The sequence below is a fragment of the Neopelma chrysocephalum genome, unplaced genomic scaffold (assembly GCF_003984885.1).
Source record: "Neopelma chrysocephalum unplaced genomic scaffold, ASM398488v2 Primary Assembly neopelma1_23b, whole genome shotgun sequence".
NCBI classification, from domain to species: domain Eukaryota; kingdom Metazoa; phylum Chordata; class Aves; order Passeriformes; family Pipridae; genus Neopelma; species Neopelma chrysocephalum.
The window spans coordinates 10,374,614-10,394,218 of NW_020897692.1; the positions used below are offsets into that span (position 1 = coordinate 10,374,614).

The 19,605-nt window shown below is 34.9% G+C and overlaps 1 protein-coding gene across 3 annotated transcripts in view; it reads right to left on the bottom strand.

Moving 5' to 3' along the window:
- MEI4 (meiotic double-stranded break formation protein 4) overlaps nt 1–19,605 on the bottom strand; it is a 77,155-nt gene that overhangs the window by 23,189 nt on the left and 34,361 nt on the right. For all 3 annotated transcript variants that reach the window (XM_027696906.1, XM_027696898.1, XM_027696914.1), the window contains exon 4: nt 15,874–16,005. In XM_027696906.1, the coding sequence (XP_027552707.1) occupies nt 15,874–16,005 (132 nt within the window). The remainder of the gene's footprint in view (nt 1–15,873; nt 16,006–19,605) is intronic.

The following is a 19,605-nucleotide window of genomic DNA, read 5'->3' on the forward strand; positions in this document are numbered from 1 at the left end:
GCAATAAAATTAAGATAGAGAAAGTCAAAACTCATAAGCTACTATTAAAGAATGAGGAGAATAATAATTTTAAACAATGAACAGAATCAATAACAGCTTTCAGATTTGATGTATTAATAACACATCCTTAAATTCAGCACCCAAAAAAATCTATTGCCTGTGTAGAAAGGTATTTGGACTAAATTACTCCTTCTGACCTCAGAATCCATGAATCAATAATATAATTTAACTTTCAAATGCATTTATAAAAGTTTGCAAGGAAGTTAAGAAGTATGTTCTGAAACTGAAATGTATGCTAAGAAACATTTTGAAGAACAGCTCTTTTGACAAATAGAAATATTTAAAAATGAGCAAAAAGGCTCTTGAATATTATTAATTTTGTCATTAGCATAAAATAACCCAGAACAGTACATATTCTTTGAAATGCTATTCAAGTGAACACAGCTGTAGTTTATTCATCACTCAGATCCTTACACATATGTATAGTACCACTGTACCTGTACACAACTCTGCAAGGTATCGATCAGTGGTGCAGCCCAGTCTTCAGCTGCCTTTTCTACCATTTTTCAAGCCCTCTCTTAAAATTACCATTTCCTCCATCTTAATAGATAAAATATATTACACACAGGTGTTACACTGAATACTGAATATAAGCAGGGACATCAAAAGTAATCTCTCTGAGAAACACAGAATCCACAGAACTCCAAAAATGAAATCCCCAAAAGGCTTCCTCTGTTGCAAACCAGTCACTTCTGAGCAAAAAAATCACCTGTTTAAATCTCCAGCAGGACGCAGCGAAGCTACACTTTGAATTTTTATTACTGCCTGAAGAATAGTTTTAACCTCTCGCATTTTGAAATCCTGATTGTGGGATTTGTTAGTAATTTTCTAAAATGAGTCAAATTTTGTAAATTTTCTGTAAAGCCTCTTTCCTGCACTACTAGCATTAATTATTACATCCTTATTATACCAATCTCCCCAAAACTAACATCCACACATTTAATCAGAATAGTATTTCAATTTCTTCCAGAACTCAGAAGCAGAAAAATTTGCTGTGGACTTTTGCCTACTTCCCCCTAGATCCCAGGCTCGCCCCATGAGCTCATCAAAGGGGTTTTACTTAAAAATATACAAGGTTTCAAAAATCTGCATGCTGGATTTATTAGAAGGGCCTTCAGTTCTTTTATACATTGAGAGAGTGCATGGGAGAAGACATTGCACGCGTTTCTCAGGAGGTTAAATAACACAAACTGGCAAACTTTAGAAAACTAAACTTTTACTGGCAAACTTTAGAAAATAAGGGAACTTGGAAAAAGTTTAAAGGGCAACATTCAACCGAAATAAAGCATTTCACAAAGCACATGCTAACCCATACAACTTAGCAAAATCCAACCCATCCAGCTTTAAGTTACCCAAATATCAAAAAATGAGATTAGAAGAAGTAGTAAAAAACGAGAGTGAGAGAGAGAGAAAGAAAGAGAGAAAAGAAGAATTATAGCTATCACCCTAGATACAGCATAGATCCAGCTGTCAGGAGTCCAGGACATGGTAGGGTTGCAACAATGTGGAGACCATGTCTTTGGTTTTATCTACTCTGGACCCCTGCGGCCCTGGGTGGGACTTCTGGCCCACTGGCCACTCTGGGGCTGCCCTGGGGCTCCAGAGCGGGGTGTGGGGCAGTGCTCCTGGTGTGCCAGTGACCGACAGCTACTCCAGGGCTGACCAAGGAGGCTCTGAGGGGCTGGGGTATGGAACTGGGCACCATTTCACCTTTATGAAATTCAACCTGGCCCTTTCTCCCCACACACACAATTGAGTTTGTCCGAGCCATAACTAACATAATAATCCAGTGTTTCACACTCTTCCTGTGTAAATGTTGACCATAATGATTAATGTTAATATAACATATAAATAGGAGTTTAAGAGTTCAGATTTATGGCTGAAAGGGTGCTCAAGTGTTCTAACCACAACCCTTGCCCTCAGACAGGTTGTCACCCCCAAAAGGTGCTCATCCTGAATGTATTGGAGTACTTCAGTAAGTTTGCCATCTAACCTTAATCATCAAGTACATTTCTTCTGCTCAGAATATAAAAGGACTACTCCTTGAATGGCAACTTTTCATGTTCTGCAAGATTACTACAATTGCTCTCTCCTCTTAGTCCTCTCTTTTCTAGATTATTTTATGTAAACTGACATTTCATCCACAATATCTCAAAATACGTCAAACACGCACACAAAGAATCCCATGAAGATTACCTATAAGACATGGAAATGCCCTATTCTGTGATTTACTGTATTTTTAAATAGATGCAAAACTTTAAAAACAAACCTAAAACACACCATATAATAATTTGTTTTTAGTAATCATTATATTCTTGACATTTTGACCAACTGCTTGTTATATATTATATGTTGCCTAGTTATATACTAGCACAATTATAAGGAATGTTACATTATAATGGTAATGAATTTTGGGCAACATTTCGTACTCCTCATCACAAAGCACCCTTTACTGCTTGGCCTATTTAGCAACACTATTTATGGAAAACAGATGAATTTTCAGAAAGATATTATTAATTTTTCCATGATTTCAAAAGTCATACTTTAAATGTGATTAGTAATGCTGTATAGCAAATAAAAAAAAACTCTTACATAAAAAAGATAATTCTGTATGCAGTTTAATCCTCATGTGACACTCTAAAAGCATTAGAGGAGCAGAAACCCTCTTCCTTTTTGTTAGTCTTAAACCACGTATAAGGAGAATCTCAGCAGTTTTATGCTTTCCCTGAAAGTTAACTTCCTCTACTTTTTCTACAGTGGTATCTACACTCAAGAGAAACAGACAGGTATAGTTTAGAAAGAGTTGTCTTTCATATGGCAATTAATTTTAAGAAACTGTGACCATGGAAAACCGTATCTTTAATAATCCACAAACTGGAATCAGCTCCTACGATACAGACAGAAAATATAAGTACAAACTTCTAATTAATTAAATTCAGATGCTTATCGAAGCATACTTTCCTCTAAGCTAAGTAAAACTGAGTGATTCTTGAGCAACCCCTGTGTAGAACAAACTAGCAGTATGCAAGGGATTCATTAGCAGAATTATGAAACATTGAAGAAATTAAGGTCTATGATTCAGACTACATTCTCTAATATTGCAAATAATTATCTTATTTATTTTATATAGTTTCTTAATGTACTACTAGCTACCTGCTTTTATTAGTAATGGCAGTTTTAAATCAATATAATGACACTGGAAGCCTAATTTGACTATTTTATGCCTACAGTTGTGTTTGGTTGTGGTTTGTTCTGTTTTTTGCTTTTGCAAGTGTACTTGTTTCTGTTACTATAGAGAATGGATGATGCTCAATTAGAAGAAATACTACTTCCTGTCGTTGTTATATGCATGGACATGAAATGTATATCATTCAGTCTCTGCTCTGAATACAGAACTGATATTTACTTTTTTTTTAATGACAGTATCTGCTATAATTCCTCACACACAAATATTACTTTAACTTCATAAATGATTTGAGAGAGAGAGAGGTAGCACTTTCCTCCTTTTAAGAAATAATCTTTTAAATACTTAATGTAGCTGCTAATGTCAATCTCTGCTGTCTAGGACATGGTTTTACAATGCCTGCCATCACACAGAAACACCTAAATTCAAAGCAAAACCCTTACTAGCTTCTGTGAAAACTGTGTACACTGATGTTTTCCTCTTTAAACTCATAGACATGCACTCACAGAAATAAAAATTAAGTAAAAAGCACATACAGAAATGGTCTGAGACAGACATCTACAGAGAAAAAGTTTCAGCCTGAATGGTAAACATTTGCCAAAATTTATGAAATGAAAAAAAACTTTTATGATAGAAAACAATATCATTTACCTGATCTACACTGTGGATGAATTTTGCTGAGTGAGAATTGATTTTTTTTTCATCTTGTTACTGAGAGAGAAAAGTATTCTTTTCACTTTATACCCGAAAATTTATTCTGTTTTCAGCAGATGGTACAATAACAACTTTCAACCAGACAGCATTTCTCTGACAGAAGCACAACTCACTAGTCTAATTTTGCTATCAATATTGGAAATACGAACTGGAAATATACACCATTTACTTTTGAGAAAAAACTTAGCGATTATCTAGAATTACTACTTAGTAAGAAAGATTTTTCATGCTTAAAAGCTCCTTCCTGTCTTTAACCCCTAATTTCTGATGTTACCTTCTCCTGGCTACTCAGGAGACAAGAGTCTGTGAAAGACAGACAAGGTTTGGGATGTCTTCTGACAGAAGAGAAAGGAAGGTAATTGTGATGGCCTTTAGGTGACTGAAAGGAGGTGAGATAACATCAAAGACCTAACAGTAATACAATAGTAGCAGACAGAAAATGACTAGGCAAAGAGATATCATTCGAGATATCTAGATGGACACAGAAGCAAGGTTCATCACAGTGAAGGAACCAACCACCATGCTGATGACACTCCTGCTAGTGGTAAGCATTGCCCTAGATGTATTTTGAGATCTCAGTAATCCTTGGTCATTTCTCTGTTCCTTGTGCATTGGCTAAACAACAATACCTTCCCCAGAAGCAAAAATAATGCATGCTCTTGGACATGAGAGGACACAAAGAAGGTTCATCAAGCTTACAGTATAAGCTGCAAGCTTCCCAACTAAACTACACATCCTGATGAAAAATAAAACAGCTCCTAAAAGATCCAAGTACTAAGGTTTCTAAGATAAATAATTTTGCTTGCTTGCTCTAGTTATTCAAGTTCTGAAAATCAGTCAAGTTCTAAATTAAACAGATAGAGATGCTAATGTGCTTCTTTCCTAAAAACTGCTTCCTTCATTAAAATAATTAAAAAGTAACAACAGCAGAAATATGGGACATACTTGAACATAATTTTTTCTAGCAGTTATTTAAGGTCGCTCTGAAATATCTTTTAGCCCTGGAAGACTAAGGGCTAATTTAGTGGGTAATGTGCCATCCTCCAAAACAGATATTTCACTTTCTTAGGTATATGAAAGGTTTTCTACAGGATGTTCAAGAAAAGTGAGTTTCACAGCATGTTTCAATATTCACCTTATGTTCCCATAAACTGATAATTATTAGCTTCACTGGTTCATAACTTCCAGAGTGTTAGTGAAGCTCCTATAAACTTTCCTGAAGAGTATAACTCCTTGGTAGGTAGAAATATAACTTGTCTTTATATGACTTAACACTTCTCTTAGGAACTCACCTAATTCTTAAACTCACTTAATTCTTGAAAATTTATCAAAATCAAAAAGACGAATTGCCAGCCTGGTTTACAGAAGAGCAGACTTTGACCTGTTCAGGAATTTATTTGGGAATATCCGACATGCTTTGACTCTGGAAGGAAGAAGGATCTGGGAGAGTTAGTTGATTTTCAAGGATCACCTCCTTCACTCTCAAGAACGGTTTACCTGATGTACACAACTGCAAAGGTGGCAGGAGGCATGTGTGAATGCACAAGGATGTCCTGACAAAAAATACAAAACAAGCATACAATGAGGTCAGGTGAATTGGGAAGAATATGAAGACACTCTGAGTGTGCAGGGAGATGGTTAGGAAAGCCAAAGCTCATCTCACGTTCAATCTGGCAAGGAAGGTGAAGTGCATCAAGAAGGATTTTTACAGGCATATCAGTAGCAAAATGAAGATGAGAAAAATGTGACAAGGAAACTGGTAACAAAGGATACAGTGCTTTCTTTGCCTTGACCTTTACTGGTAAAACCAGCCTTGAAGAATTCCACATCCCTGTGACCAGTGGGACAGTCTGGAGCAAGGAACAACTTACCTGTGGAGAAGAAACAGGCTAGGGAACACTTAAAATAACTGGACATACATAAGTCCATGGGACCTGGAAGCATGCACCTGTGATTGCTGAGGGAGCTGGCCAATGTCATGGAAGGGACACTCAATTATCTTTGGACAGTCATAGCAACTAGGGGAAGTTCTTAAGGACTGAAAGAAATCAAATGCCACGTTTTTCTTCAAGAAAGAACAAACAGGGAAACGCAGGTTAGTCAGCTTCACTTTGATTCCTGGGCAGATGATGGAGCAAATAATCCTTGAAACCATTTCCAGGCCTATGATGGACAAAATGGTGATTGAAAATAGTCAGCATAGACTTACAGGCTTGTTAGGTGAACAGTGAGTGGACTGAAAGCTGCCTGAACTGCCATTCTTAGAGGGTTGTGATCAGAGGCACAAAATCCAGCTGGAGGTCACTTACCAGTGGTGCACCCCAGAGGCTGACACTGGCACTCAGTACTGTTTAACATCTTCGTGAATGACCTGGACACCAATACACTTGCATCTCCAAACTCAGCAGCTTTAGAGATGACATAAAAGTAGAAGTGATGGACATACCAGAGGGACCTTGACAGGCTAGAGAAACTGGCCAAGAGGAATCCTGAGATGCCACAAAGGGAAGTGCAAAAAATGCTTTGAGCAGGGTGTCCTGCTTTGAGCAGGAAACATCCTCTCCAGAGGATGTTTCCAACCTTTTCCATTCCACAATTCTACAATCATTCAATGAATTCACTCTCTTTAAATTAGTCAACAGGATTGAATCACAGTCCACATAATCAAATTGTGTAGGAAGAACTGAAAATGGTTAACTTATTCAGTTACTCTAAACTAAGTTCTTTTACAATTTATTCCAAGTGACAGAAATACTACTTAAATTTTTAGCTCTCTCTCATATTTATCATACACAATTCCCTATACTATTCTGTATTAAATGTTGTAGCTAGGCTTAGTAAAAGAGCTTTGATTAAATGATAAGGTTACACAAAGAATTCTTTAAAACTGCAACTTCAGCTAGAAGTTTAATAATCTGAAAACTCAAGAGACTCTGGTAGTAACTTTTAATGAAAGAATTAATTATAAGGATGAAATAGAGCCAAAAGGATCTTGTTTCAAGACAATACACCCAGAGGTTTAATTGTGCTTTGCCAACTCAATTCCAGGAATGAGAGATGCCAAGAAATTCAAAACATACAAGCTACATCTTCAAAGTCTGCACTATAATCATGCAACCTGGGATGCCATTGTTTATGAAAAAGGAGAAATACACACAAATTTTGTTTCTATTTTTCTCATTTTCTTGCTCAATGCATTTGAGTTCTCCCTATGTGAATTGCCATTGGAATCAAGTGAAAATAATCCTCTCTTATACAATAAGAAGCTAAACTGGAGTGGATTCAAGAAGGTTATTTTCTAAGACTAGTTTTAATTCTGTAATGTTGGTGCTACACGCATTTCAAATGTATACTTCAGCATGAATGTAATAATTCTAGAAGACATGTAATATAGACAGTGCTACCATAAATTCTTTTGTGAACATGTACCTGTGTGCGTGTACATTTACAACAGTGGTTCAACCCTGCAAAGGTATCTGGTTATCTGCATTTCATTCACGTTCAAGACTGCAAACAACGTCTTAATCCTTAATCTAACCAAGCCATAGAAATTATACCCTGCCTGAGCATACTTCAGCTTCTCTTTCTGGAACACCTCCAACTTCAGCAAAGCATTCTGCTGCTCAAATCCTGGACACCTAAGCCTTGCTCTCTATCTTAGCACCAATTCAGGAACTCATATAACTAACACTCAGATCTAAACATAGTCAGCTGCTTCTCCCTTCCTCCCTCACCACAAACCTAGACCAGTATCTCATTTCTATATCTCCAAAGCCCCTATGAGTCTCTACAAGCTCACTCTTATTCTGACACTTACTCAGGCCCACCAATACATCTTCTTCACTGAATCCACTGTGGATTGAAAAGGCTACATCATCAGTGCCTATTGAAAATTGAAACCCCAGATTCCTAAGCCCTCAGCACAAAAACCTTAAATCTAGCTCTGATACCTTCTATAAAGATGTTCAACTTTAGCTCATCACTACTTATCTCCCTAAATTAAATCTACACCAGAAATCCTGTCAATGTAGCAATGCATAGGAGTTCTGAAAACTACTTTCCCCTCTAGGCAAAGAATTAATAGTAGTTTGCTGCCAGATCAAGCCTTAACCAGCCTGGTAGAGTGCTGCCACCCAAAATCTATACTAAGTTTAAAAAAAGCTATAGAACCAGATTTCATCTTCCACATGTCTCCGCCATGCAAATCATTACTATAACCTTAGCTACAGAATAAACTCTAGTAACCAATCCTTTTCATCCCAGACTTAAACCTACTCTATTAATGACTTCTACATCAGTTAAATCTTAGAATGATGAATTCTGCTTGTTTCAGAGCCAAACTTGGGACAGCAGCTCCTTCTGAATGTGGTGGTAGCATTCAGTGCAGCTCACAAGCACATGTATTCAAATATACACCACCACCACCACTGTAGCCTATGGCAGTTTCAACTGAGAAGTTAACCAGACAGTTTGTTCTAACACCAACTCTAATCCAACAGTGGACTAGCAGAACAAGTATAGTCTTGTTGGTCATGACAAACACTCCTAGGCCCAGCCTTTCAAGCATTTCCCTCTGTGGTGAGGATCTTATTTTTCCATCTTAATTCTAAACCCCATTCTAATCCTAAACCTAACTCTAAACACACTAGAGCCATCCTTCCCAATTAACAACCTAAGCTAAGAGTTCAATTCAAGCACAAACAAAATGTAAAACAAACCCATTGCTTATCAAGAAAGAGCATGCAAAGAACAGAAGCAGTTTTTCTATGCTTGATGGTGTATCACAGCGTACTACAGAAGACAGGCCACTGTGCATGTGGTTAGTGGTTATAACATCTCACAGTGAGCTACATAATAATGAGTTTTTAAAAGCATTTGAACATATTAGAAATCACTGAACAAACACCAGTTAATCTTCCTGGTCTTGTGATTTAAAGTAGTGATGGTTATGCATAAACTCTATAAGTAGATAAACACAGCTTTAAATGTATTTTTAGTAAACCAAACCAATAAAAGAGGGTCCCAATGGGGCAAACTGATAAGTCATTATGTAGAGGACTGTCATACGTGCTTAGAGAGAGGCAAGTGTGTGCAAAGCTAAGAAATTCAAAGCTATTCATGTGTCCTGTAAAATGAAAAGAATGCTTTAAAAGAAAAATGAAGTTATGATTTCAGACTGGTATCCAATATAATTCTATAGTTTCCATTTACTTTTTACTGTATTTTTCTAAGCTCTTAAAGACAATTTTAATTATCAGCTGTTGTTACTCTTCCAAACAAAAATTCATTTTATCAGTAACTCCTTGTTGGAAATTCTAGGGCTACAACTCTTTCCTTTTCCATTTCATGAAGATACGAAATACTCAAGCAGCCAATAGACTGCAAAGCCACTGACACAAGAACTGTGTATTTATAATGTATCCCAAAAAGCATTTAGTGCAACTGTGTTAAAAGTGCAGCATAATGAAGACTTCAAACAAGTGTCCAAAGCTAAAAGCAGAAGGTAAATCTGTAACAAAATGTTACCTTGCCTGGAAATTGAACTTTTAAGAGCACATATGGTATATATACTATTCACATGGGCAACTCCAATATCCAAAAGCATTAAGGAAGCAGTGCTTAATTTTTTGAAACATCATTCCACTTTGCAAATCATTGCCTGTAAGCAAGAATTCTCCAGGAAGAAGATAACAGGAGCATTAAAATCACCTATTTGAAGACAGAGGTTAGTAAAATCTGCCTTCCAGACTAACAGGTATACCACATATGCCACAAAAATCTGATGCTTCTTCCTTATTCATGTTCTGCTTTCAGGCATGCAAAAGGATTAACTAAGCTGTAAAGAAAGCAATAGGAAAAGGACAGAATTAACACTGATAATAACGAAGTAAAAGCAGCATAAAAAAAAAAGTGCAATGAAAGCTTAACAGCATCAGAAATTCAAAAAGGTAATTTTTAGGTAAATTTATTTAATTTATAATCATGTTATTTTGGACTTTGGTGGTTTAGGTTTGTTTGAGGTTTTTTTGTTTGTTTGTGGGTTTGTTTGGTGGGGGTTTTTTTTGTTTGTTTGTTTTAAATCCTGGATTTTGTGCCCTATTTAAACTAAGAAGTTTTTCAGGAATATTACTTATTTGCTTTTTAGTTTTGATATATTCTGATTTTTGTAATTAAGCATTTTTCCTTTTCCAGTATTATATTTCCATGAATGACATGATTCATGAATATTAAGAGTAACAATTCTCTAGTCAACACTGTTCTCTTCATGTAATTGATATTTGCTGCTTCTGTTCCCAAACACACCTGAGGTTTTCTGATTACATGTCACCCTCAATTTTGCCAAGCACCTAAATGTAGTCAAAGCCCTGCTACTTTTAGCTCAGTAAGAATACTTCCAAATTCCTTTCTCCTTAATGCTATCATTTTAAGATAGTATGACAGGAAAGAGAAAAACTGCATGAACCATTTGTCATTTTCCAGTTCTGCCTGACTCGTAAGCATCTTAAAATCTAATCTTTAATAGGGGATGACATATGCAGCAGAAGCAGGTATACATTTCAAAGGTGTATGGCACTCTTGGCATATACCAAGTCTTGACTGATTCTTTCATTCCTGCCTTTCAGGGAAGAGATTTATGTTTTCCCAAATCTGTATCTCCAAACTGGGTATATAAGAAAAAAATGCAGATCCACTGATTATTCTATCCAGCCATTATTTCCTTTGTTAACAGTAGCATCAGCAGTCACATGTGATAAAAATTAATCCTACATTTACCCAGAGCACTGTTTTGCAGCATCTTTAACAATTCACAATTTGAAATTTGCTTACCAGCATAACAAGGAAAGAAATGACATCTTAAAAAGGATGAACAGATGTCCAGATGCAAGTTTAATTATTTTCATAAGATCTACCTGGCACCAATCTCTTTTCTTTTACCTAGGGGAAGTATTAGTAACCTGATGTGTCAGTAAAGCCAACAGCAGAAACTACAAAGAGCCAAATGTGCTTGATAGCCATTTTAGTACCTCAAACAACAGTAGACCGCAAAATGTATTTAGCTTTTCTAGCTGCATAATATTCTCAGGGTTTTGTTGTGGTTTTTTTTTTAATTAATTATTTTAGCCATTTTCTACCCTATTTGGGGAAAAAACTGTACAGCTTTTTTTTCTAACCTGTAAGAAAACATATATAAATTTATGGCTGAAGAGAGAAGCCATACTCCATAAATAAAGTAAACTTCTTGGAAAGAGGAGCTTATCTGAAGAATTCGCTACATCACATCAGACACGCTTGCATATGGAATAAAGCATGAGGTAGGTACCACACCTGCCCAGAGCATCCACTGTATACAGAATGTATGCATGGAGAAAGGCTTAAGAAGAAAGTGTGAGAAACTGAAATGGTTAATGGCTTAAACATTGTTAAGACCACTGAAGCCTGCTCCCTGCCTGAATATGTCTCCTGGATTTCAGGGAATTGGACTGTGAGTTAAGCCTCCTTATGGGAACTTGAGATAAGATAAGGGTGGTTCTATTGTACTCAGGTACTATCTCAGGTTTAAGGAGAAGTAAACAAGGCTGGGAGGAGACCATCCCTTTGACAGGACTGCCACCATCACTTCAACCAACAGGCATCAAAATTACAACTACCAAGTCTCATCCCTGGATCCAATGGGTGGCGACTATATAGCTTTCTACTTTTATCCTTTCCTATGGAGAAGCATACCATCACACACACCACGGCTGGAATGCATCTTAAAAGAAGCTTCAATACACACATCCTGCACATTCAATCACCATCAATCATCAATCTCTTGTGTACAATTAAAGAATTTGAACACCTGGGAAATAAGTTAACTTATTAATTACCCTAACTAAAATATAACTTGCTACAAACATCTAATATCGTTACTTACTTAAGTTTGTCAGTGTACAGACAGAAGTATGTTTTGCATGACTATCTGTTTAAACTGTTCTGCAGGATCAGGCACCTCAGGTAATAACACCTCAGATAATCCAAAATATCTTCATAGAGATATTATGGGATTTTCATCTCTTAACTTTGGATGCCTTCAACATAAATATCTATATTTCAGCTGATCAGTGTAAGTTTCCTTTCTCATAGCCAAATGAGAGAAGCAGACAACTCAAGGGACAATTATCATAGTTATGTACAACAACATAGGTAAGACAAGAAATGACTTTTTCCTTCCCTTGGCTACAGTGGAAAATTAAAGCGAGTAAATCAGACCAAAACACTCATGTCTACTACAAACATGTAAAGAAGAAGAATCTCACCCTGTATGTCTTGTGTTGAAGTCTAACTGCACCAATCATTTCAGGTTAGAAGCCAGCACCCACATTTGGGTTTGGACTTCTCACTTACATATAACATCAAGAATTACATATAACTTGGTGTCTTTGTTTAAAAACTCACAAAACCAATGCACAACTATTCAGTGTATGGCTCCGGGATAGAAATATTTAAAGTTTTAAAAAATGAAAAATAGTATAAAGAAAGTAATGTGATATAAAAATGTAATGCTAGACAAGTTATGTATCAGCAATTATTGAATAATAGAGCTTTCCAAAACCTCACAGTACATCTTTCTTTTTCTATTTTCAAATCTATTTTCTTGTTTTTAATCTTCTTCTTCATATTTCTTGGAATTATCACTGTGGGGTTAGAAATGGGCAGTAAACCAATATGTGGTTTGCATTTCTGGTCCTCTGTCTTTGAAACAGCTAACATAAAGGAGGATCTGCTATCATGGTGAGGAGCTCAACATTTGAAAAATTATCCATCTTCCACAATATCACTGTGAAATCTTAGTATCTTATAATTTTATGTGGTCTGCAGTAGGAATCCAATTGGGGATCAGAAGATTTCTATTCCATAGGGCGATAAGGTTCAGTTACTGTATTCTTATAAACTGTATTTATGAAGCTTGAAAGGTTCCTATTATAGATAAAACTGATCCAACATCTGTAAAAATTAAGGGATCCAATTGAGTTTATATTAATATGCTTTTACCTAGAAGTCAGCATCCTGATGTCAGCAAAGTGCTGAAGTATGAGTTTTACTTTAAGCACATGATGAAGTACTTGAATGAATTAAAGCAAACTACTAACTGGCCTGAGAGCTTACAACCATAACATTCATTTTAACTGGGTGGAACATCAGGATAATAATACTGTTTTATATATTCCTTACCTAATTTTCTATATTAACATGTGGGAAAATCGTATACAAAATTATATTATTCATATATTTGACATTAATTTTTCATATTGTAAGATTAATGGATATAGCCAATTAGAGAATATAAAAATATTCATAATAATCTCCGTACTTTTCTGTTGTAGTTTATTTGATACACTCTCATACAGTCAACCTAATTTTTTAATTTGTAAAGGTAGGGACATAGGAAGCTTTTTGAAACTGTGGGTCATAGACAGATAAGCTGTCTCCAAGAAGACTCAAACTCTCTAAAATCAGTCAGAATTCTAAAGTAAAAAATTTTCAATATTTATCAAAGGATGTATCCACAAACCCACAAGGGGTTGAGCTGAGCACACTTCCCATTGAAGAAATGGTTGAATATAAAGTTGCATATTCTGGAATGTATACATTTGACAAACTATTTGGACCTTAGCTCAAGCCTTAAGGAGGAAGTTAAAATGAAAATGCTGAGCTATCTAGCTGACTCATTTAGAAAAATTAAAAGGCATTTTGTTTTCAGTCTAAGTCAGTGTTGAAAAGCATCTTCAACTTCAAAAAAATAATTATTACTATAACATAAATACATAGAAATTTGCTTGGATGAATAAGCTATTTTTTCAATTTCTGTTTTCATCAAATGCTCAAAATTCAATTGCAAGCTAACTTGAATACATGCCTCAGATGACTTCTTTATTTCTCCCATCTGCCAACACCAACAAAAAACCAAACAAACAATAAAGCAAAACAAACCCCACGTATTTGTGCACTTCTAATCAGAACTAAAATTCAGAGTCTCTAATTTGACTATTTTTAATGGGACACATGAAACACCTTTGCAATTAACAGCAGCGTTGCTTAAGTAACAAAACATAATTAGGATACTTGTCAGCTAACTTAAGTATTTAAGACGCATTGTTTTTAAAGCTGTCATTTCGTGTATTTCAAATTGATACTGTATCATTAGATTTGATTACAAAACAAGGAAAAAATACTTTAACCCTTTTTAGAATTGTACCTGCCAAAAATAATGCTACACAAAGTCAGAAACATTTAGAAGCAGGTCTGTAAATCAGGCCATCAGAAATACCAGAGTTTGGAGTCCAATTGTGATACATTTCCATATTATATTATCACATACAGAATGTATAAGGGTTTTTAAATGAACACAATACATCTATTTGGACTAAATGCAAGAATGCATGAACTTTAAAAACACTGACTTCACAGCAAGCTAAGCAAACCAGAACTTCAGTTACTTTCCCTACATGAACTGCAGCTTTTCAAAGTCCTACAAAGTGTCAGCTACAGACAGACACACAGCTCCTAAGGCTTCACCAAATACAAAAGCAATACTTAAAATAATTACAGTACGGCAAGGTTAAGTACCATAGTAACCAAGTCAGCAAAGTGCAATGTTCAGTGGAAGCTTGACATCACTGTGGAGCACTGAAAGGTTCTGTGCTGCCACTGGCAAAACCAGGAAGGATGACTAATGCTGTTACATAGGTGAGATTTAGTAATGTTAAAAACTAACAACTTCTTTAAACTTAAAAGCCAATTATTGTTTCTAATTACACTTCCCTATTCTTACATTTGTTAAAAGTCTATTGACTTTTGATTGCCATTGATGTCTTGTATGCTAACAGTGACTTAAGACACAGCTCTTTGCCTAATTCTTTCAAAATTTGCCTTTCTTTTCAGAATATGATTCAAACATAGTAGAAATCAGTGTTGGAAATTATACATTCCCTCCCAGCAGTCCCAACTTACTACCATATCATACCCTAGAGAAAAAAATAATAAAGTTCTTGAGCAACACTTAAGACATTTGTTAAACTGGACCACTGCTGAATATACCTACAATGAATGTTTTCTGTATGTATCAATAAATTTATTGGCCATCAAATAAAAAGCTGCATGCTTTCTTTTTATTGATTGTTTTAGGATAGCGTGCAATCAACTCATAATCCCAAGTGAAGCTGAACACTTTGCATAAAATACATACCCACAACATACAAATACATGAAAAATCTATAAAACCTATTTATTTCATACCTCTCTTCTTCAATAAAGCAACTTCACTTTCTCTTTTCTTCTCTTTTTTTAAACTCTATAGTTTACTGAAAAAATTTAACCTAAATATAAATTTTATCACAAGTTCTATTCTGCTCCTTACCTCCTACTCATTGCAACAAACTAAATACAATATTATGTGTTGGATAACTTTTGCACTATGAAAATTAATATTATGATTTGAAACATGAAATTTAATTATAAAATAAATGAAGCAATGATCTTTCCAGTTTTACATGAGCAAGAGACAGAAATAATTTGTTCAGGTGGATCCCTAAGTTGTACTGCCTGCATAATCAACAATTTACACATTACACTAAGTGTTCTAACTAATTATTTCAAGTGTTTTTCCAATTATATAGCATAGTCTTAAAACCTATTGAGTCTATTTATTACACAGTCTGATAATTTCACTTTTCCACAGGGAAATTTTCTTTTACTTTATACCTCCTTTTTTTTTAATTTCCTGTTTAAGTTAGATACTAGCATTTTCTGGGTTCTTGAACCTGCATATTCTATAGGCTAATGCATTTATTACATTTTATGAAACAAACAGATAGAACCAAAACACTCCCCAACACCACTCTTCAGCCCTTCTCCAAAAGAAAAGACGACAGTACCTGGTGGGTCTGCAACAGCTGCTCAGCAAACTGACGTACTTCTGATAGTAGAAGTGATATTAAAGAATTTCTTAATATGTTGTTCCTTCCTAGCAAAATCAGCGTTTGTGATACAGAATGCAGTGCCTGAAACTAAAGAGAAATAACAGTAAATTTAATCTTTCAGAATACATCTCTATCTTTTTTACTGCAATTACCTTAAATACAAATGGGATTAACAAATTAAAATTTTAAAGAAAAAATCAAATTCAAAAATTTCAACTGTTTAAAACTCTATTAGCTACATACATAGGAGATCCATGACAAACTGACGTCTGTTCTCAAAAGATTAATGCTACAGGAAACTCTCATATGAACAAACTCCTCCGAAAGTGTGAATTCCCTAGGACACACCTTTTCAGCATTAGATATCATCAAGCCCATCTGCTGACAAAGAAAGTTGATGACTACCCTGCACATACAGTACTTCTGTTTGTCACAGGTAGACAAATGAACAAATTCTTTGAAATTCAAACACTTATGCTAAGAGATGTACTATGGTTTTCTGTCAACAGAGTTATCAGGAATAAACCTAATTAAATGCTAACTGCTGGAAGACACACTATATTTTCAAATTCAAACAATTCACTTTCATATTGTTTTTTAACAATGAATTTCTCCTGAACCACAGGAGTGATGTGAATTTACATGAGAATTTTATTAGGTTTTAGGTGTTTTTTGCCACGGTCTTTTCTATTAAGAAAACATTATAACTGTTTTCTTTGTTCTCTGAAATTAATAGATATTATGTAACAAAACTTACTGCTCTACAAAGTGCACATGACATTCTTTTGTAAAACATTACTGGAAGAAACTGTCATTTCTATATATAAAAGTTCTTTCAAAGAAAAAAAGACACATTAAATACAATTACTATAAATTCCATTGTCATATAAATGCATACCCTTACAAAATTAATATTCAATAACTCTTTGAGTATTTTTGACTGATAAAAGGATATTCTGACCAAATATTTTATGTCTAAGAATAACCATCATGTCTTAACCACTCAACATCAGACGACTGCATCTTATTAATGATGTAGATTATACCTCTAGCCAGCTCACGTGTGTATACACACATACACAGGCATATATATGAATAAAAATACTTGTCTACCATTTACAAGCTTGCATGGGATGAATCCTCCTGGAAAACACTTCCAAACACATGAAAAGTAGGAAAGTGATCCAGGTAGCAGTCAGCATGAATTTATTAACATTTACCTTAATTTTACCATGGTTTTCAAGACTGTCTCCTGTAAAATTGTAACTGACAAAATTTTGGGCTACATAAGTGGACAGTGAAGTGGACTGAAAACTTTTGCTGTAAAACCAGTTAATTAGGCAGGTTCGCATCTACAGTTACTGTTTTCCTGCCTGATGCAATGCCTTTTTACTGGCCTCTTGCAGTTGAAGAGTAGGACCAGCTTGGTTATCATCCACTCAACATGAGACAGCCGTAATATTATCAATCTTTAATAAATCTTTTCTCTGAATCATCTCACTTCTGCATGTAATGCCAAAAGAAATATCAAAAGAAAACTACAGAAGACAAACAAGTCTCATGTTCAGAATCAAATCTTCAGGCAGAGATACAAAGTAAAGAGATTAAATTTACAAATTAAAGAGATTTCATAAATTGTATGCACATAGCTTTGAAAACCTGTGAGATTAAAATAGCCCATAAACATATACACAAAATATCCCATAAGGATGAAATGTGAAATAAGGTGAGATAAAAATAGATTTCCGAACAATTACAATGATATGAAAGGATAACGTAATACTTGCACCTACATGTGCCTTGAAGATATATGAATTAAAATCAGACTTTTACTTTTTTTATATAAATTAGGGAGGGATACATATTTTACAGTTGTACATTTTCAGCATATAACATTAAGTATACTTGCTAATTTGCCTTTGGCAAGCAATTAAACTAGACAATCCAGAGTAGTTTTTCAATGCTACCTCTCCCAAAGATCACAGTAAAAACACAATAACATTATCATTTTTGTTCTTTTTTTAAGCTCTCTTCTATTTGCTTACATGTTTTTTGCCAGACAGTGACACAATGAAATTTTTTTTTGGTGCAGTTATTAATGTTAGCAGCTGAGATTTAAATAAAATAGGATCTTTCACAAAATTTCCATATCCTTTCTGGTTTGGCAGGAGTTGCCATTTTCTAGTTGGAATTTTTTTAGGACTAGATAACAGGGGATCTTCCAGATTAAAGCCTGAGCCTCTGTTAAGAGAAGTAAATAAGAATTATGTAAGGATGCCACTTAGAGCACTTGAGATTAGGATATCAATGCCACTGAAAAATCCCACCTGTGAAATTATTAAGATTTAATAAATATTCTTATTAAATATATACTTATTATACAAATATTTTGGAGTAATATATTATAGCAAATGTACTATAATTATATTTAATATTATTAATAATTTTTAAAATCATGCTGATTTATTAAAGACTATGGATTTTACATTGTATCTCGGTGGATCTCAGTATATTTTAAGAAAATAAGAGACAAGAAAGAAGGTTAAAATAATGCTCACAGTCTGTATGCCTTAAATTCATATAGAACAAATTTATAGCATATAAGCAACAAATCTGTAAATAGCAAACAGAGGTAAGACTTTGCTGTAAAGCAATGCTCATGTATTGCTAATTAAACTCTGGAAACATTCAAACTGAAAATACTTCAAATAGTGTGCAGTTTCATAAAAGATAAAAGTGTATCTTCAGTTCTCAAATCTACCCAATGTTAAAAAAGGACAGAAATCTTTTAATCCCTTGGACTTGCTTAATGGTTTAGATGAAACAAAACCTATGGGCTTCAGGGATTTTCAGGTAAAAGCAGTCAGAAAATTAGATTGTAAAAAACCAAGAAAATAATGGAGCCTGGTTCACTGTTCAGGTGCTGCATCATTTGTCCCTAACTCTCCTCCCACACTGCCGTTTCTACTGTCTTCCCATGTTTTCAGGATGCAGAGCAAGACAGAGCAATGCTGTGACAGTAACTGGGAACGATGTGTGGATTGTCGACCCAGCTGTTGCCAAAATGAATATACAATGTCAATGTTCTGCTTACCTCAAGCATACTAACTTGATATCTCCTCTAGCCAGCTACTGATTTGAAAGCCTACTTGAAGGTATTACTGACCTTCCACTTTTTTGCAAGTGATTTCAAAAGTAGCTATCAAAAGTTACTAGTACAGCGAAAGACAGATGAGCAAAACAGACAGCACACTCCTATGAGTTGCCTGTTTTGCAGGCAACAGGATAAAAAAAACTTATGAATTATTCTTTTATTATTCATTTATCAGTGTATTAGACTTTTCTTTAATAATGGATATCCAAAATTTGTGAGTTTAATTCTTTCATGAGTTGTATGATTCACTACACCTTGCAACTATGATAACTGCACCTTAGTTTCTGTTTCGCTAATTTACTGGTTTTGTGCCAAGTAACAGCTTTCTTCCCCAGGTGACTCGCATATCTGGCAATATAAGACTAAGGCAAATAATTATTACGGGTATCCTCAAATTGTGAGGTGTTAAAAACAAAACAATATTTTTGCCTTTGATTTCGCATCACCCTTACCCTTTGCCCATTTAGTCCAACCTGACTTCCACTCTTAATCATCAGTGCCAATTGAAAAGCTTCACTTCTATACAGAGAACA